The sequence below is a fragment of the Xiphophorus hellerii genome, chromosome 18 (genome assembly GCF_003331165.1).
Source record: "Xiphophorus hellerii strain 12219 chromosome 18, Xiphophorus_hellerii-4.1, whole genome shotgun sequence".
NCBI classification, from domain to species: Eukaryota; Metazoa; Chordata; class Actinopteri; order Cyprinodontiformes; family Poeciliidae; genus Xiphophorus; species Xiphophorus hellerii.
In genome coordinates this window covers 10,786,437-10,807,601 of record NC_045689.1, presented here as the reverse complement: position 1 = coordinate 10,807,601, position 21,165 = coordinate 10,786,437, and the positions used below count along the sequence as shown (strand labels likewise).

Genomic DNA, 21,165 nt, shown 5'->3' with positions numbered 1-21,165 from the left:
TATTGACTTTCTTTGCTAATAAAAAAACCCTGCAAGGTTTATGTTAAATGATAAAGAGATTCATGTAAGGCTTAAACCTACAGTCATATTCAATACATTTCAAAATATGTTTCGGTGAGGCTTGTCTGTCAGATTAAAAATGCTTTTTGAAAATAACTTTTAAGCAGATGTTAAATTTAGTTTCCATTAAGCTCAAAATCTTGTATTAAAATGTTTTATTGGTCTGATGTAATGTTATAATTTATTGTTTTGATTTGCCAGAAAATCATCAGAAATAGCAGAAAGAATGGCTTCAAAACATCCGTCTTTATATAATTTATTTATATAATGTGCTTCGCTTAATGAATGGATTTATTGAAATACATTCTATTTCTTTGAATATTGATCTGTATTGTTTATGGTATTCTCAACCTAGGGTAAAAATGCTATGGTTTACAATATTTAGGCAAAGGTTGAAAACAAATAATCTTTTGTTTCCAATAATCAAATTAAGGGCAAAATTTGGCCTAATTGTTTTTTATTGGAAAATAAAATAAATAAAATTAGATTTACCTCATGCTCACTTGAGTGTTTATGTGGTGTAGCAAACTTCAGAAATACTGCTAGGCATTCTACCTTGCGTGCAGTTTTTTCCAGGCTAATTGAGACACATTGACTTCTAGTCTGACTGTAACTCTGAATATGAGATATTTTGTGATATATTTGGAAAACCTAACATGACTGATTGTCCTGTTTTTTTGTCCCCAGAAGGAGTAAATACAGCAAGGCCAAGCAGGACTCTGACGAAGAGAAGCACTTACACCAAGGTAACTCATAGTTCGCCGTCCACCTACGCACTGTGTAATTGAAAACCATTAGTGCTGTCAGGTGTGCCCATGTGCATGCACTCTAAACCACAAACGAGTCCCATAAAATGGGGAGAAAAACAAACTATTTGGAAGTTAATGTACTTGCTTGCTAACATGTTTCAAACACCTCATTATCAAGTCATCAGCGTTGTTATTTGCGTGCCAGAAGAATTTCAAGTTAATGAGCTCCATCTTCATCAGAGTCCGCCACTGACATGAAAAGCAATGGAGTCACAGTGTGAAGTGAGGTATGGAGGGAAGTGAGGAGGAGAAGGAGGAGGAGAGGATCCAGAGAGGAAGGCAGTGTAGCCTGCAGCGTGATGGAAATAAAGAACAGATGGAGGGCGGAGAGCAGAGTTGCCTAAATGAATGAACCTCACCCTTTCTTTTTCTGTTTTTGCTTCTTTCCCTTCCATCCTTTCTTTTCTCAGGAGTCAGGATATATGTTGACCCCTTTACCTATGAGGACCCAAATCAAGCCGTCCGCGAGTTTGCCAAAGAGATTGACGCTTCCTGTATCAAGATAGAGAAAGTTATTGGTATCGGTAAGGAAAAAAGCTTTGTTTGGACTCTTTAAATGCTTTCAGACTTCACTTTATTTTTAGAGCAATATTAAAACAATGCTAGAAGACATTTGTTATACCTTAAGAGAAGTCACGAGGCAGAAAAAAAATCAACACAAGCAAAATATTCTGTCTGTGCTATTCCTGTGGCCAGAGAAAAGTCATCCAATGACAAAATAATAAAGCGAAAGAATCAATATCCATTTCCTCTTCTTTTTCTGCTCCAATGGATAAGAGAAGGAGGAGGCCAAAAGGGGATTAAAAAGACCCTGATCAATGTTAAAAGTGGAACCCTTCAAACCTGCAGACACACACACGTACACCCAGACACAAACACTTTTTGATTTGATTTATAGTACCTGAATCAGAATGTTCATTTATCATTGCGCCACATCTTGAATGCAGCCTGTGTGTTCTCAGGAGAATTTGGTGAAGTCTGCAGCGGTCGCTTGAAAATGCCTGGCAAGAGGGAGATCTGCGTGGCCATAAAGACGCTGAAAGCCGGCTACACTGACAAGCAGAGGAGAGACTTCCTTTCTGAGGCCAGCATCATGGGCCAGTTTGACCACCCCAACATCATTCACCTGGAGGGTGTGGTCACCAAATGTACGTTCAGTATGTGGCTGTTTCGTTCTTTTAGCATTAAAATAGGACTCAGATGGGTGGGAGGGATTGTAATGAAACTCTGCTCCCACACTCCCAACATTTACACACAAAGTTACTGTTATATCATTATTAGAGGCATAGAAAGGTCATTCATTTCTGCTGTCTCCAGTAAAAAATCTAACAATAAATCATAATAAATTACATATTTCAGGGAAGGTGATCATAGGGACTAATGATTTAGGGGGCTGATATTTGACAGTTGTATAATATAATCAATTGTATAATAATTGAGTATATGTAATACCTTGTGTTAGAATAACAAAAGTCTTAGTAGCCTTTTAAATTCTTCACATTTAGTTTTTTACGAGCTCAAACGTAACAGCTAACTGAGCACGGCGATGTTGTCCATCAAATCCAACAGGCTGGGCAAGAATAACATTAATTAGAGAGGCAGCCATTGTTGAGATGAAGCAGAAGAAGCCCTGATAGGAGTTTGCTAAAAACCCATGTAGAAAACTCAGCAAACATGGAAGAAAGTCCTCTGATCAGATTAGACCAAAATTAAACGTTTTGGCCTACATGCAAAATGCTATGTGTGGCAGAACACCAACGCTTCACCTCACTTTGAAACCTGGATTCTCACCATGACACTTGATGTTGGCAGAATCATGGATTTCTTTAGTAGGGACACAGAAGCTAGTCAGAAGTGATGCTAAGATGGATGGCGCAAAGTACAGGACAATCCTGGCAGAAAACCAGTTAGTAGTCCCAGAAGACTTTCAGCACGACAAGCAGCCAGAGATATAGAGGGATTGTTTAGATCCAATTTGGTTTAGATCAAGCCTAAATTCAACTAAGAATCTGTGACAACTCTTGAAAATGTCCCCAAATGTTTTCTGTCCAATCTTTCTAAGATTGAGCTACTTAGCACAAAAGAAAAAAATCGTCTAGCAGCAGAGCTGGTACATACCCTCAAAGACTTGCAGACGTAATTGCAAGAAAAGGTGGTTCTACAAACTGTTGGCATAGGGGGTTAAACACAATTCATCTCTTCAAACTATGCATCATTTTCCTTCCACTGTTTTGGCAACATTTTATGTTGCTGTTTTGTACTGATTTATGTTGGTTTATCAAATGAAGGCCCACTAAAATACATTGTTGTTTGTGGTTTAACATGATAAATGTGAGGGGAAAAAATACAGAGGTGTGAACACTTTCGGAAGACACAATATATGTGTGTTGTATGGTAGAGGTAGGTTTTGTCCAGATGGATTGGGTCCTGCCTTGGGGTGGGGGAGGCAGTGTTAGAGGTAGCTGGGCATTAGGATGGGGGTGTGTTGGGGGGCTAATGGGTCCAGGAACAGGCCCTTCAGCACAGCTCCAGACTCATTAATCATGGTGTCAGCTGTAAATGTGTTTGGGGTTAGGGAGTGATACCCTATCCCTTCTCTATCTGCTTCTGCATGGTCACAGAACACCGGCCAAATTTCTCTCCCTCTGCCCTTGGCACTCTCCTCCTCTCTCTACTTTCCCATCAACCCCCCGTCCCCTTTCACACCTTCGCTTCATGGTATTTGTGAAGCAATAGGTGAGTGCATGTGCAAGCATGTAGGAAAGTCTTTTTGGCAGTTACCATAGCTGATGGCCAGCCTGGCGTAGATGGATGAAGTGTCTGAATGCTTTGCGACACAACAGCCCAGCCATATCTTAGCTAGATAACACTGTCTCTACTCCTGTCATACTCGCTCGCCTTCACACACGCACAGCAATGGTGACATGCACGAACACAAGCACACCCTTTGTCCTGCTGGAGCTAAAAGTGCACAGTGGCACAGGCTGAATTGCTTATCACCTATCACACCGCTCACCACGCAGAATGACCTCTCAGACCCAGACAAAGGGAGAAAGACAAAGTAAAGAGGGATAAGAGGAAGGAGAAGAAACTGCAGAGGAGTGGTGGCTAAGAAAGGTGCAAACAGTTGCAGAGAGGAATAGGCAGGGAAGTATTTAGGAGCTGAGAAAAGAGAGAAAGCAGAGATTGCAGGAGTGGACAGTGGTTGAACTACTGAACCGGCTGAGAGATGAAGAAGAAACAGATGATTTGCATGGCAGTGACAAAGGCCGACACAAACACCAAGGCAAATAGAACATCCGATAACTCCCACTCTCTCCACCCATACTTTTGAGAGCTTGATACAAGGTTTGGGCAAATGAGTCCTTCACACTTGAGAGTGTCAGTGGAATCTATTAAAAATCCATTATTTGAATTGCATTCCACTCTCCATTACAATCAAGTTAAAAGGAATTCTCAATTTGGCCTCAGTTTGCTGGCATGTCCAACTGAGCCAATTAAGGCTTATTAATAATGGAGGAACTCCAAATAGGCACTAAACTCCATAAATGTGCAAAGATCTGTCACTGAAGACTGCTGGCTGCAGTCCACCATCCTGAAGCATGTGTATACTTAGTGTTTCTATCATGTCAGTGTGTAATTAAAATCTAGCCTCCATTAGAGCTTGAAATCAGATGTGATATGTTTCAAGGCTAATTTACATAAAGTTGGAGAATGCTAATTTCCAACCGATCTGCTCTTAAAAGCAGATTGTGGTGAGGTGCAGGCGTTACAGAGCCAGCAACTCCCCCAGCGTTGCACCCCCTGTTGCGTTTTCACCAAACTCCACGGTTTTGTTGGCAGGTGATAATCGGCCCTCTGATGCAGCCCCTCGCCCAGAGTTCATTGCCAAAGGCGGCAGGGCGTACTCAGTAAACAAGGAATTAGCATGCAAATGGGCTGGAGGGAAGAGGGCGGGGCTGGGAAGGCGAGAGTTTAAGGTCGCAGGTCAGACGCTCCTCAGAGTTTATTGCACAGCTGTCAATCACCGGCAGCCCCAGGCCAGGGGCTTGCAACAAAGAGAACAAAGATGGCCGACAAAGAGGGCCCCCACTTCTCCTCCAACTTTAGTTCCACTTCCTCTTTTTGGGCATCACTGGAGTCCCCCATAATTAACAGAGTGCCAATCATGCAGCATGTAAGGGGCTGACTGACGGCCTCTTGGTGTGGCTGGAAGCCTGCTTTGGGGCTGAAGAACTTCACCTTGAAGACCCTAGTTTTCAGTTGCTCAGGTGGCTTTCTGCTCCTTTTCTCATTCTGTCTGGTCACAAAACTTGTCCAAGCAGCAAGATTTTGTCAGGGGTTTTCTTCAAATAAATAAGCTTTATAATGCGTTGATAGCTCCTCAACTTTTTTACATTTTGTCACTTTACAGCGACACATCTCAATCATCTTAGTGGGATTTTATGCGCTAGACCAACACAAATGGGGATTCTTATGTTCTTTTTTTTTTTAGAAACTGGCTTTCCTCTTGCCATTTTTCCGTATTGGGAACATTTGTGAGCAGTTGTCATTTTAAATGAGTCTACTACCCGAATTATTGATCTCTGAAGCTCTTCCGGAGGTACAGTTGGCCTTTGTAGCTCAGTTGGAGCTCTAGATGTATGTTTAGTGTCATTGTCCTGCTGGAAGTTGAATCTTCACAGTCTTTTGCAGCTGCTTGGAGGTTATCCATCAGGATTTCCCCCATATTTAATGTCTTACACTTGATTCTATCTCTGCTGAAGAAAAACATCTGAACAACATGATGCTGCCACCACCACAATGTTCCAACTGGGAGGTGGTGGACAGTGTACAGGGGTAAGCATAAAACATAGCAGGGTTCACCAGAGTTCATTAATTATCCTCAGCTCCTCACAGAACACTTGTATTTTTTACAGAGATTAAATGAATGTTTCCCAGTTATTGGTATTATGAAGACAACTGGCGGCATTTGTTTTTATTTGGGGATTTTAGAGTAAAGGAGGCTGGAGGAAGGTGGTGAATACACTGGTGCGGGTCGAGTTGAAATGGGTTACTAAAAACAGAATACAAAGGGTCTGGAGTAGAAATTTGCAGCTTGCTGCCACTTTGCTGATGGACACAACCCCCTCCAAACACACACACACACAATCATGTTTAACTCCCCCTCCCTCCCATCCTCCCTCATTTGTAGAGACCAACGTTAAGCAGGGACCCACCGGGAAACATCCTCCTGTTCTACCGTCTGCCTCGGCTCAGATAAAGAAGCAGCTCCCCGCCCCCTACAGAAAAGAAAAGGTGAAAAGAGGAGTGGCAGGGTTCAAAGGACGCTTTTGCGTCTGAGCAAAAAATGCGGAAGAAATAGGGGAGCTACCCGAGAGTGACAGATGCGTTGAAATTTGACAGAGAAGAGAGAGGGCAAGGGGGCAGCGAGTGACATAAGTATGGAGTCTGGGGGGATTCTGGGTGTTTGACTGCAGTAAGACTTTGCAGTGTCCAATGTCACTTCATATTTGCATAAACACAAGACGGTGTGAGTTTTAATGTGTGTGTGTGGCGGGCTTTTGTTTTATTGGGGACATTTTTGAATGTGCAGGGAGACATGATGGTCGGGGCGAGCTAATTAAGTCACCATGGGACCAAGATGGACGGCCTGACTGTCAAAAATCCTCTCACACTCACATGCTTTCCCTCAACATCCCGCCTGCTGTGTGGAGCTGTGATGTGCATCGTTTTCCACCATAATCATCTGCCATTGCTTCTCCCTTCTCTCTCTCTCTTTCTTTCTCCAGGTAAGCCGGTGATGATTATCACGGAGTACATGGAGAACGGATCGCTGGATGCATTCCTGAGGGTCAGTCATGCGTTTCTGTCCGCGCACACTTGTGCACGGGTGTCGGTGTGTGACACGACTGTAGCGATGCCATCTTATCTCTGTAATGTCATCCGCTGAAATAACAAGTGTTGGTTCACAAACACCGACCCTAATCCTTATCCACTTTGATCAACTCATGCTTTTCCTGACAAGGAGGTTTCACCTCTGTTTTTCAGGTTCACTACACGCAAGGTGCTCACTGATCCTAGGCAATACACAGAACATGCTGGGAAAGTCGGCTGACATTTAAAAGAGGAATTGCTGCTGCAAATACCTTAATGCATTAGACATTTTAAACAAAAATACATAACATAATCTAAAAGCAGCTCCTTTTTCTGCAACATATTGAGTATTAAAGTTGTAACATTGTTGTTTATGGTTGTCATTTTTTGGTACTTTTTATTTCTTTATGGAATAATTCATTCAGAAACACAAGTGTACTAATATGGCAAAGTCAGGGTTTAGCAAGACTTTGCAAAGTTAGGGTTACCAAAATCCTTCAACTTCTCATCAAAACTTGAGATGCAATAGAAACTAACTAGAATTTTCTTCAGTTGTATGGAGCGTACAGTAAAACGACGATGCTGTTGCTATTTACTAAGACAAGGGTATCACAGTTTTTTCATTCATACAAAAAACAAAAAAAGACACACAAACAATTTACTTGCTGGGAATGTTTCCAGTTCCTAAAACATGTCAGTCAAGAATAGTTTGGAGAATGTAGCTTAAATTTTGATTTATAACCAAATGCTGGAAGATTTCACACCACTTATGCTGTACACTTTGGACAATGGACCAAAGTCCTGATCGTTTTCATTATGTCATCGTCATGTCCAATACAGTAGATGGTCTTGTGTTGTGCCACCACAAAAACCTACCGAGTAGACCTACCCAGCAGGTTGTTCTGTATATGTATGAGATAAAGCAGAAAAAATCATATATGTGAGTACAAAATGTTGCTGTTGTTACAAAGATTACACAATTCTCAGATTTTCACATTTCAAAAACACACAAACAATCCATCTCCTCAGGTGGTTTTTATTTTCTTTTTCTAGTGATTCGAAGTCCTGATATTTACAACAGTGGAAATTTCCTTTTTTTGCAGAAGAATGATGGTCGCTTCACAGTCATCCAGCTGGTTGGCATCCTGCGTGGCATTGCGTCAGGCATGAAGTACCTGTCAGACATGAGCTACGTTCACCGCGACTTAGCCGCTCGCAACATCCTGGTGAACAGCAACCTGGTGTGCAAGGTGTCTGACTTTGGCATGTCACGAGTGCTGGAAGACGACCCGGAGGCGGCATACACCACCAGGGTGAGTGTGTGAGCGTGTGTCTTTTGCATACGTGTGCCCAACTGTGTATGCACCGGTCACCTTATTTGTCAGCTTTAATTAATCAGCCCAGCATCCAATTACAGGGAGGCAAGATCCCCATTCGCTGGACGGCCCCAGAGGCCATCGCTTACAGGAAGTTCACCTCAGCCAGTGATGTGTGGAGTTACGGCATCGTCATGTGGGAGGTGATGTCATATGGCGAGCGACCATACTGGGACATGAGTAATCAAGACGTAAGTCTGAGGATTCATGATTATGTGTAACAGCTCGTAAATAACAGACAGTCTGTATTAGTTTTACCATTTCACCGTAAACATTAATTTAGATAAGAATGTACAACATGCAGCATGACCTGGTTTCTGTGACATTTATATTCCATTTATGATAAAACAGAGTTGAATTTCTCATAAACCAAAAGTTTTTTCAAGGAAACGTAGATTACAAGTAATTACATTTCCTTTTAAAAAAAACAAAACTTCCAGAATTCTGGGAATTAACATCAGCATCCATCTATTGTTTTGCTAGGTGATCAAGGCTATTGATGAGGGCTATCGGCTGCCTCCACCCATGGACTGCCCTGTGGCTCTCCACCAGCTCATGCTGGACTGCTGGCAACGAGAGAGAGCTGACCGGCCAAAGTTCGGACAGATCGTCAACATGCTGGATAAGCTGATCCGCAACCCCAACACCCTGAAGAGGACTGGGGGAGAGACCGCAGTCAGGTGACGGAGCGAGACCACAAAAAATGTGATGCTGGGATGACAATTGTTACAGATGCTAAAATTGTGCACACTTAAGTTCTAGCTTTACAAACAAATTATCAAAAGAGAACCCGATTTAAAGCTGCAGGGTACCATCTTTAAAATTAAAGATGGGAGTCCCATTTTTAATTTACACCAACCCATGCAAGGGACACAATAGGAACAAAGTGCTGTGGTAGAACTGGGCCAAATTTAAGATTTCTGTCCAACAAATAAAACACACTGCACACCACCCGGTCTGACTGAGCTTGAGCTTTGTCACAAAGAAGACTGATGAAAAGCCTTTATTTTATGGACAGCACATCAACCACACAATGGGGAAACACAGTTGTTTGAGTTTAAAATATGTAATTAATTATGTACTAACCACTAAACTCACATAATGCACTCACAATATATTATGTAGTTAGTATCTGGCCACACACGCCGACACACCCACACATCTACGCTTTTTATTCACATCACCATTAAACATTATCCAGCAGCATTTTGCGGCTGTTTTCTGCACAGATACCCTCCCTAATGGATTTCTCTGCATACTCGCGTTAATGGCGCTGTACATTCAGGAATGCAGTCGCTCTAACAGGGGGGGAGAATTACGATGTAACAGCGAGTTAGAAACAAACACGACCCTGCAGCTCCGCCACCATTACTCTCCGGCGGCTAAAAGCGTTAAGAATGACCTGTGTGTGTTTACAGACTCGGCGTGGAGCAGCGGGAGTCTGTTTGACTTTAACGAGTGTGTGAGCACACGCGAGCGGGTTGCGCAGACTCACAGTCACCTAATGGGACGAGGGGAGAGCTAGGAGGGAGTCCTCGTGGAATAATTAGCGGGGCTGGATCCTATAAATGAGGCCTTTTGCAGTTACGGACCAAGAAGCGTGTGTGGGTTTAAAGGGATCTCCGGACTCATTCTGTTCCCACCTAATGAGTGGAGGTGACTTAAAGGGTCCAACATTACCTTACTTCACCTCAGCATACGTATTTTTATGGAAGAGAAGATCATAAAAAGGCTTAGAGAATATGGAACGGTGAGAAAGTTACCTGAGCGGGACGACAGTGAATAAGTCATTGCCTCCGTGTAGATTTTTCATGGTTGAGAGGACTGTTTCAACAGAAAGGAGAGAAGCAGCAAAAAAAAAGAAGGGGTGTGCGATTCGATGATGAATATGGGAAGGTGGCCGGGGACTCAGCTGTGCTGTAAAATGCACCTTCGTGAAGGGGTTACATGTTTTGTGTAAAATAAGGATTAACTAACAGTGTCGGTCACATCAGGGAGGAACGGTGTTGAACTTGGCCTGCGTTCTGGTAGCACCCACAAGGCAGGGACGCAAACCAGAGGCGACCCTGACAGATGTGCGCTTTCCCTCAAAGCAGAACAGCTAAAGAGAAATGTAGCATGGTGATTTTCACAGCCTGTGGGTAGTTCTCCATCATCATACAGGATGCAATATTCATCATACAGCAGAATGAGAGATATTTTTTCATGTAGCACTGATGTTGTACAGAGCTGTGGAGTATTTCCCCCTTACACATTTCTTCTCTCTTTGGTTTCTTGCACACTAAAATCTTTCAGATAGGCAACACAATCTTAGTGTCAGAAAAAAAAACCTGAGTAAATCAAAATTTCAGTTTTCAAATGATCATTTTCTTTATTAAGGGGGTAAAAGCTACTCAAACCAAACTGGGTCTGTGTGAGACTCTAATTAAACCTAGTAACTGGCCACAACGATCGCCATCAAGTGTTTGGCATAACTGGCAATGAGCCTTTTACATTGATTTGGAGAATGTTTTTGAGTATGAAGTTGCTACAATAAAATTTTAGTTCAAACTAAGTTAATTTTCTGGAAAGAACATCATGCCTGCGGACTGTCTCGTCAGTCAATTGAATATTTTACTCTGAGGGATCATCCAAATGTTTTCTGGTAAATGTGAGACTCGTGTTTGTGATGTCTTTGTTTGTCACTGGTTTTCATCTCTGGAATATGTGTACGTTTATATTTCAAGTCAAAGTTTCAAGTCAGTTTGCAAACTCCTGTAGAAGTTATAGTTTGGATTTATGACTTAGGCAGAAACTTCAACACAGATAATAAGAACAGAGCTCGAGTGGAAGATGGTGGTATTTACTAAAATAAAAAAGGACAAAAATAAATAGTCTTTTTTTCTGTCTTCCACCCACTTCAGGCCCAACACCACCCTGCTGGAGCCAGGGAGCCCTGAGGCATCCTCCGCAGTGGGCACAGTGGAGGACTGGCTGCAGGCCATTGGCATGGAGAGATACAGTGACAACTTCACTGCAGCCGGCTACACCACTCCGGAAGCTGTGGTTCACATGACACAGGAGTGAGTACAAACGGGTGGTAACAGAGAAAAAAGGAAGAAAAAACTGGAAAAAAAGAAGTAAAATTGATTCATAATAATAATTCACAATTTCTTTTTAAGTTTCTATGACTTTAAATAGCTAGCAAAATCCTTAAACCTATCCCTTAACAATGATCACACTTGTTGATGAAAAAATAATCCACACCTCTAAGACATGAAAGAACATGATGTTCCCCATAATGCACTTCATGTCTACACCTGTGTGTTTTTTATACATGAAGACATGACAGCAATGTCACGAGCTGGAGACGTTAAATTCTGCATCTTTATTTTCTTCCTACATAGCCTGCTAATTGGTGACTATTTAAAACATTTCTTTCTGCTGTGTATTTAAAATATGTTAGTGTTTTTTAATAACTCAAGCATCAATAGTTCCAACATATAGCTTTATATTCATCTATTTGAACACATTCTTGTCTTTAATCTTTTTCTTTTTTCTACCACTAAGATCACAGAACAAGTTTTGCTTGCTTGTAAGAAAAAATACTTATACAGGGAAACTGTTTAGCCAATCCCCATGATGTAAAATTCATCGTCTAGATTTTTTATTTTTTTTCCTCTAGAGTTCTAAACTTTTTTCCTTATATTTTTTTCAGGGACATGGCACGCATAGGCATCTCCTCTGCTGCGCATCAGAACAAGATCCTGACCAGCGTCCAGAGTATGCTGTCCCAAATGCAACAGATCCAAGGCAGAATGGTTCCTGTCTGAGAGGAGGAAGCAAAGGAATCAAAAAGACATTTTTTTCTTAAAAAAGAAAGAAAACATAATAAAAAAAAAAGTTAAATATAAAAAAAGAGACAAATAAACTATGAAGAAATAGTTTACCTCATCAACGCACTTTAAATTGGATCTAAAAGAAAACAAGACCTTGATGAAGAAAAAAAAGGTGTCTAAACTGGCACTTTTTCATAAATCTGACCTTTACCTTCCCCTTTTTGTTGTTTTGGAGAATGGAACACTTCTGTCTGCAGCATTTTTGGATTCACGGGGCGGGCGGCTGAAAAAGTGCTTCCAAGAGGCCAATCTGGAGTGCCTTTAAAGGTCTGGAAGGAAGGAGGGCGGTATTGGGATCTGACATTTCTTCCTCCTCTTGGGCAAACAGCTATCTCTTGGAACTTTCCCTCTGGAATACTCCAAGGAACAGACTTTTTGAATTTCCTGTGACTGTGTTTATAGTACATGACTTGTTTCTGCGGGACTCAAAGGCTGCCCCGGCCACCATTGTTCTCTTTCTCTCCGTCAGCTGGATCTGTTTGATATCTCTTGGAAAGTGGAGGATGCTACCTGTGAATATCTCAGAGGTTGAGGGCTGCAGTCTTTGGGGAAATGCTGGTGCAGTGAAAGCTTATTTCGAGGATTTTTTTTTTTTTTTTGTGGTCTTGCCTCTCTTCTGACCTTGTTTTTCTCCCAGAATGCCAGATTTTGCTGCCCGCTGGGCATTACTGAGAATGTCTTTGATCTTCCGAAGGAGACTTCCCACACCCGTCTTCCCAAAAACAATCCCTCCTACACCTTCGATAAACACACACTTTGGATTCTTCCATTTGTCTCCCATCGGAATCAAAGCCCTCACCTCACCGTTACTGCAGGAGCTACAGACTATTCGTAACCACTCTGAATGGACGCTTGTTTGGAACGCCTGTATTGGTTGCATAAACCGGAGGCAAGATGATGGATTTTACTTTCTCTCAAAAGGACAATGTGGATATAAATGGAAACGCAATCATCAGCTACAAAAAAAGAAAAGAAAAACAAGAAAATATTGAAGGATTATTGAAGCTGTCATTAAGGTGAGTACTTTTCCATTCTGCTGCCCAAACCAACAAACACATAAAGAAACGGAATTAGGCTTTCCTTTGTTGTGGTGTTGAGTTTCTAATGTCATGCATGTGTCGCTACAAAGTGAGAATCACCAGCTCTCCCCCAGACCTCCCCAACACTGGCCCCTGTGCTCCAGAAGCCGTGTTAATTAACACGCAGGTTGCACCACCTCAGGCAACCGGAGCAGATCAATAGGCACTGTTCTGTGATCAGTCTGCAGGCCTGTTGCCTCTGGCATCTTAATGAGAAGAATTAATCAGCAGCTGACACCCAGTCAGCCAAACGGAGCTTTGGAAAAGGGTTTGGAAAATTTAAAGATCCTACCACGAGGTGCAGCTTCGGTCTCGGTGTATTTTGGTGAATATCAGTGATGTCACAGTTTCTCCTCTTGCCTGTACTCTCTTGAGAAATGTGCATTTTTTTAATGAGTTCAGTTAATTAGGATGGTGAAATACAGATTTAGCTTACACAGCCAGTTAATTCTCTACTGAGCACCATAAGCACTTTCTCAAGTCGGAGCTCCAATGTTATTGGATGTGTATAAAAACTCAATATGAGATTTAAAAAAAATTTTTTTTTATGAAAACACCACTGTTACCCCAAAATGACACTCTTTGCTTCAATTCTCTATGGTGAGCATTTGAAATTTACTTGATGCAGATGTGCATTTTTGCCCTATTAGAGTGAGATTTTGTTATACTTTTTTGGAAATTGAAATTGTTAATTACAATGTTAAGTCTTTGTTTATTTATTAGCTATTTATACTGCCATTTTATTACTAATGGAATCACAAACATCTGGTGACTTTTACCAGATAACAAACTTGGCCGATTTTCAAGCTTTTTGACAAAATGAGGGACTCCTATTGAGTTTTTGTTAAAAGAACTGACTGAACACATTAAGAATAGAAAAAAAATCAACCCATTAAAATAAAATCTTAAGGAACAGCATGCTTTTGCTTTAAAGATGCACATGTTTGACATTTGTTCGATTTTTTTATTTTTTATTTACAAAAATGTACAGATCCCTCTTCTATAAACATTTGAATCCATTGATTTTTCATTAAAATATTGTATATTTATGCTGGGCAAGTAAGTGATTTTTTTTAATTAAGGAAAAAGCCTTACTCAGAAGGGCTTTAAAATTGAAATGTTTGATTCCAAATAGGCTGACCTTCACTAACACATTACATTCCTGTTCCGATTGTTTTATTTATTCCTGTAACTGTAGATATTAACATTCTTGTTTTACTGACATGCAGAACAGTGATCAGTGCACATCTGCCAAAAGTATCCAATCTTTGCAATTTTAATGACTGGCTAATATTTAAAGATGCTTGGACCTGGGCCAAATTCAAGAAAAGTGAAGTAGAAATCAAATAACATTGCAAAATGGAAAAAATTGCAAAATAGAAATTGTTAGAGAAACATTTATTATGTTTAATAATTATTATGTAGCACCATATGTTATAGGTGCTACTAATTTCACCACATTCACTTTCGTAAGGAAAGAAAATTCTCAGCCTGCCACTCAGCAAGCCGTGCTGAAAAGTTTCATTTAAAAAAAATAAAACCCGGGATCTGGATTTTTTTTAATGTTAGATGCTGTGAATTGTAGCAGCCATATTGGGTCTAACTGGATATGGGCATTTATCATATCATTTATAAATTTAGTGAAAAGATTGTTTTTTGTTATTTTGAAAATACCAATGATGAAGTTGTTGTTGCAATTGTTACTTTTACTATTTGTGGTTTCATGAGCGTCTCAATAAATATCAAGTAGTCTGAAAATGGACTTAAATGCAGCTACTGTTTGTACTTTAGTGATACAAATTCCACTTCTTTAAGTAAATGGGAAATCCTACAGAAGCCTTTTTATAAACTGGGAGTAATATACAGTCACAGACATACAGTTGCCAAAAATAAGACTGCAGAGAAGTCACAAATAGCCCTGTGTTGTCACTTTGATCATTTTCACAATAAATAAAACAAGACATTTTTAATCAAAGTCCTTATTGCCCATCCATAGCCTCAATATATTAGAGCAGAGTTGTGAAGAAATCCTGAAAGCAATAGTTGGATAAGCAGCTGTTTGTTTTAGCTTATTTTAGAACAATATAAACTTTAAATATTATGAATATGGTCTGCGGTTTAGTATCTCACTATTTTCTGGACCATACAAGTTTGTACGTTAGTTGTCACGTCACATCGTTTCATCTGCTCAGCGGATTGTGAGTTCACCAGGAAAATTCTCAAACGACGACGAGACACAGAAAAGCACAGGGACGCACCGTCTTCAGTGTTGTTCCACAGCTTTTTTTAATACCAGTGGCCTTTATTTGAACGTAATCTGACAGGAAGGGAGCAGAGAGAGCAAAGGCATAGAGGACAGGGCACTCGCTCTAACATCTGCGTCACGCAGCTCCATGTTGTTGCCGGATAAAATCCTGACAGATAAAATCTAAAAGCTTACCAGTAACTTTTGGTGAACTTGGACTGATCTGCAGAGTAGCAGCTTAGCGAACCAACAGCACCTTAGTGCAGCAATATGCTCCTCATTTGGCTGAGAAAACAGCTGCAAATTTAACAACGATTTGAATCTTCTTAAATTGCTAGCATTGCATCACAGATATAAAGTTTTTCAATTTGATTCTTGTTTCAAGGATCATCACAAAAGCTTGTGTCTTAAACAGCTATTAGCTAACTAAGTTATTTCTTCACTTTTCTCTATGCATATTTCTTCAAATTTCTTCATGAGAAACTGTTAACGACTGAACAAAAGAGTTATTACAGCTTGCCAATATATCCTGCTCCAACAGCACCGGCTCAAAGTTATCAAACACAGATGCTGTAAAGCTGCCTATTTGTGTGCTTTTGATTTGTGCCAATAAATCAAGGACGCATATTGAATATCACACACATACAGTTTGCATTATCTCTGCCTGGCACTCTGACACTGGACTTTCTGGCCAGGGAGTCCAATGTGCCGTCGAGCTGCAGAACAGCATGGTTGGTTGGAATTAGATGCAGAGTAGAAACAGTTTACATTGAAAACCGCCGTGACTGATGCAGCTTCTCAGAACTTTCCTCTCTCTCTTTCTCCCCAGATGCTGCCGTCCATCAATAACGGGAATCTTGGCCTCGTTTGCCACGAGTGGATTTTTTTTGCCGCTCTTCCTCCTTCTTCCTCGTCGTCCTGCTTCCTTCTCAGCCTCTCCTTTCGGGGCGTCTACTCCACCAATGAGAAGACAAATCAGTTCACACACGCCTGGGATATTCACCGTAGCAGCATCTCGGCTTGACAGTGTTGCCACCCCTGTGGCTGTGGCCATCCGGCGATGAGTTGGAGTTGCTATGAATGAATTTAACAGCTTAAAAAAAAAACAACAACAAGAAGAATGTAATATAACAGAGAAAACCTGCTTTGGTGGATAAGATACTTTTTAAATTCACTTCAATTGTGATTTTTTTTATTTGTTCTCTTTGCATGTAGAGTAAATAGGGTTTAATTTTACTGTGAGAATGAGATATGTGTGTGGGCGTGTTTGTGTGTGTGTGTGTTCTCTGATGGACATTTGTAATTGTGTCTGTTTTCATGCCACTGTTGAGAAGGGAGGAGATAACAGAGCTGTATAGTTTTTGATATTAAAAAAATGAAAAAGCCTGGACTATATTTTTTTCTTTTTGTGTCATCTGTAAAAAAAAAAAAAAAAGAGAACATAAGGTGTGTTGCTCATGTCATGTATGCTTTCCTCAGCAACAGCATTTAATGAACAGCTTTTCTGGAGTGAAACCCATTTGGAGCGGCACGCAGTTGGACGCGTAGAGACACAACCGAGACACTAAACGTCTCCAGTGCATACAAAAGCATATTGGAGTTTGGACTCTCCGTGCTCGTTATGAATCATGGAGGAAACACTTTCTGGATGTGAGAATGGGCGCGGTCAAAAATTACGCACCTGGACAGAACAAAGGATCAGAGGGCGAGGGAGGGGGGTATGTCTAAAGAGGATTTTTTGTTTAATTTTCCAGAGTACATCATAAAGCTACAGGTTGACCACAATGGGCTATATTCATTTTTTTTCCTTTTCTCTACAAACTATATGCTCATGTGAATGTTTCTGAACTCTTGAGAGACAATTCATATACAGTAATAGAACACCTCCATCCTTAATAGAGCTCTGCAATCCTTTCTAATTGTTTTCCTTTTTTGGGCGGGTTGGGGAGTTATTTCTTGAAAATGGACCTGCTTGGATATATGCAAGATATGCTTGGAAGGAGAAGGAAACCAGAATGTACTGTAAAATACTTTTTTCCCTTTACTTAAATGTCAGATAAGTTTAAAAAAAAAGAAAAAGAAAAAAAAATGAACATAACGCAAGGGTTAATGTTTGTCATTGTATGCCTTCCGATGCCATAATGATCTAGACATGTAGATCTAACATCCTCTTGATCCTTTTTGTATTTTTTTCTCTTTTTTGGACATCATTTCTTTGTTTTGTTTTTGTTTTTTGGTTAAGGAGCTATAGGTACATGTAACTTATGTCATTTATTTATGTCCTTTTATATCTAGTTTGTAAAATAATAGCCTAAAGTGAAGTAAATAAAAGGGGTGCCAAGGTGCATTCCTATTAAAGTAGAAACTATGTGACTGACTCTGTGCCTTTTCTCTGCACACTTCCTACGGTTCCTCATGCATTTTCATCTAAACACTAGAGAGACTAGTACTCTAGAGACACAATTTTAGTTTTTAGAAAGTTATGTTACAATGTAGCAGTTAGCATGGAGGGCATTTCTAGTTGGGATTTTTTGAACTTCACTTTTAAGTGAGGTAGTTTTAAGGTATTATCACTAATTGTTTCATTACCTATAGTAGACAGGTATATCTGGAATTTATACAGAGCATTTCAGGCAATACCAACTATTCAAAGTACTTTAGAGCTACTTTTTCCCAGTGAATGTGGTATGAAATACACCTTTCATACTCATACATATAGCATTACATATATATTGGTTGGCAGCCGGGGATTAGTATAAGTCAAGTTGGCATTGTGGACTGCTGAAAAGCAAGTCCACCTGCGATCGATATTCATATTAGTAGGATAATACACTTTCTTAATTTATACAATTTTTGCCTCAGACGTAATGACATTGTTACGCTTCCAGCCATATAACATCTGCAAATGTTTTAATCTTTGGGATACTGAGGTTAAGTTGGCTGATCATTTGGTTAGATCAGGTGGGACTCACTAGATAACCCGAATTTGAGTCTTCTTTTCTCTGTAAAATTGTCCACATTGAAGACTGTCCAAATAACCAGTTCTGCTCAAGTAGGCTAAACATTCAGCCAGTCCCAGCCTGTCTCCATATTTCACTGAGTCACATTAATCCATTTAGTAAGAGGGAAAAGGATTAAAATAGCTCATCAAGCAATCTATTTTGTTTTAGATTTCTCACTTACTTGACTTAACTGAAAAGGGAAACACTGATTCTCAGAATGATAGAAATGGCCACTTTGTTGGCAACTAGAGGCTCAGTACAGCACATGATCAGAGATAACATAACTCTGGAAGTCTCAAAGATTGGCCCTCGACTCCTGTCAGGCCTTTAGGCTGTTGCTTGTGCCATTTGCCGCTTGACAAAGAACACGTGTGCTTGTGTGTAATCAGGACAACATATTCTTCTTGCTCTCATTTCCAGCAGCTATAAAACTCTCATTGTCTTGACTCTTTAATTAAGTTTGGAGGACCGATAGTTTGAGGTGAGGACAGGATGGTTTTAGACAGGGCTCATGTAAACCTTGAGCCAAATTGTTTGTGTTTTGTTTTTTTACATTCTATGACATCAGCAGTGAAAAGGCTTTAACAAGCATTAAACCCCTGAAGGTTGCAGAGGAAGACGGCTATCTGCCTCAGAAGAAAAGTATGCCTCTGCTGCAGACTGCTGGCAAGCTTATCGTGGAAGTAAAACAGACGATTGGCCGGGCTGAGATTGATTAATTTCCTCTGTCTGAGAACACCCTTTTTTTATTTCGATAAATTGCGAATGATTAAATTTATAGCTGAAAAGTTACTTAATGTTATTCTAAAGAGTGTCTCATGTGTCCATATCAAGTTTCCGCACAATTAAAAAAAATCTTTCTTTTTTATTCAAAAGTATGTATGCTTAATATTTTCAAATAGAATGACAGAAATAATGGAGGTTTTTTGTCAAAAGGTTGCGAACTGTGATTTGCTTAATTTTCCACAGAAATTGAATGTTCCACACAGGAAAATGTATTAAACCTAAAAACTAAAATAAAACAGCTTGCTACAATTTAAAAGACTTCAAATATTTCTTATAGTGTGTATTACAGCTATAAATTATTTTGTTTTAAAGATTCAGGTTGGTTTTGTGGCTGTAAGTAGATTTTTATCTGAACCAAACGTTAAAATGACTCGGAGGATTGTAAAGGTTTCTGATCTTAGACCAACACAAAAAATACACAACTCTTAAGTGGAAGGGAAATGTCATATGGGAGTCAAAGGTGACTTAAAATAAAAATCTCTGAAACGTTTTCAGCCCCCTTTACTCTAAAAACCCTAAAGAAAATCCAGATTGTCCAATTGCCTTCCGAAGAAACTGACTCTACAAGACTCCACAAGGCCCTGAACACAACATCCCAGCAGTGTAACATGTTGATGGCAGCTATGGGGAGGCTTTTCTTCAGCAGGGACATGTAATCTGTAAGGATATTATTGAAATAAATAAAGATAATCCTGGAAGAAAACCCATTAGAGACTAAAAATGACTTAACACTGGGATAGGGTTTTGCCTTCCAACAGGACAACAACCCAAATAATACAGCCAAAGTGGCTATAAACTGGTTTAAATCCAATCATCTTCATATGTTGGAATAGCCCAAAGTCCTGAATCAAATCAAAAATGTGTTGTGAAAGTTGAGATTTACACATTTTTTGATTGAGCTTATGCTATTTTGAAGAGACGAATGTCTTTAAAGAAAAATCAGTCTCTGAATGAAAAAGCCTGTAGAAACATACATTGAAAGACCTATATGTATAAAGCTAAAGGGATAAACAAACATAGTTCAGAACTAGAAAATGTGTTAAATGTGTTAAGAGAACAAAATAAGGATAAGTTACACAAAGAAAAATGATAAGTGCATTTTTAAATGCCAGAACAGGAAGAGAGCAAGAAAACACAATCCAGACCCCATGATTTTAGAAGTGCAGGACAACCTGGCTAGCTGCAGTACTTGGAAAAAATCTAACGTAAACTAAGTGAAAGAAAAGTTCAGGTGGCTGTGAGTCAGCTGGCATGTTGCTTTTTTCCTCACACAAACAGTATCATCCAAAACCTCATTCAGACAATGTGGCTTGGTTAAGTATAAAACACAGATGGTGAGGAAAACAAACCCATCGTTGTGTTTTACAATAGACTTATTACAGAGGCTTTGAATTTATGATGAAAACTCTGACATACCATTTAATTTTTAACTAGATCTCTCTTTTTATTAGGTTTGTTTGTCACTACTAAAACTCACTCAGTCCAAACACAGGGAGGCTCTGAATGAAATGCTGACTGATTAGAAATGCAGTCCAGAGGCAGGCAGTATAAGAAGTTTTTGCCAGCAGTTCCACTGATTACAGCATCTGATCATCTTAAACCCACAGCGTCTGTCATTTCTACGCCGTGCCAGAATTATGTTACAAATTCTGTTTGAAGGAGGCCTGCAGCCTGGAGTTAGTTTCATTTTCACATCCTCATATGGACACTCAAGGGACATAATTCACTGGCTGGTAACTTACCTTCACACTAATATTGAGCCACAATTTGTTTTTTTTGCCTTACCTCTGAGGCCAGTTGTTACTCTTTGCATGTTTTATCATTTATGCAGCTTTCTTGGTCAATCTAGTTCTCCAAATTCTGAATTTTCTGAAGAATTGTGGTAAATAATAAAGCAATTATAGAAAATAACTCACAAAGGACTTTGCAATTGTATTTTATGCCTACCTGTAGCCATCCACTGCGGATCACCAGCACTCTCACAATATGTCCCTGTGCAGCCCAAATCTCATTGTCCACACTAATCCTGATAATAACACTCATTCACTGGGGT

General features: G+C 40.0%; 1 protein-coding gene across 5 annotated transcripts in view; it reads left to right on the top strand.

Moving 5' to 3' along the window:
* Positions 1-17,694, top strand: part of epha4l (eph receptor A4, like) — a 67,561-nt gene extending 49,867 nt beyond the window's left edge. The window contains exons 9-18 of one of the 5 annotated variants that reach the window (XM_032590542.1): positions 751-806; positions 1,280-1,393; positions 1,817-2,026; positions 6,662-6,723; positions 7,850-8,059; positions 8,164-8,313; positions 8,606-8,802; positions 11,026-11,184; positions 11,820-13,016; positions 16,154-17,694. In XM_032590542.1, coding sequence (XP_032446433.1) covers positions 751-806; positions 1,280-1,393; positions 1,817-2,026; positions 6,662-6,723; positions 7,850-8,059; positions 8,164-8,313; positions 8,606-8,802; positions 11,026-11,184; positions 11,820-11,934 — 1,273 coding nt within the window. In that variant the 3' untranslated portion in view covers positions 11,935-13,016; positions 16,154-17,694. Of the gene's footprint in view, positions 1-747; positions 807-1,279; positions 1,394-1,816; positions 2,027-6,661; positions 6,724-7,849; positions 8,060-8,163; positions 8,314-8,605; positions 8,803-11,025; positions 11,185-11,819; positions 13,017-16,153 lie in introns of all 5 variants that reach the window. The other 4 variants (XM_032590540.1, XM_032590543.1, XM_032590544.1 and 1 more) reach the window with 4 other exon arrangements.
* Positions 17,695-21,165: the final 3,471 nt, after the last annotated feature.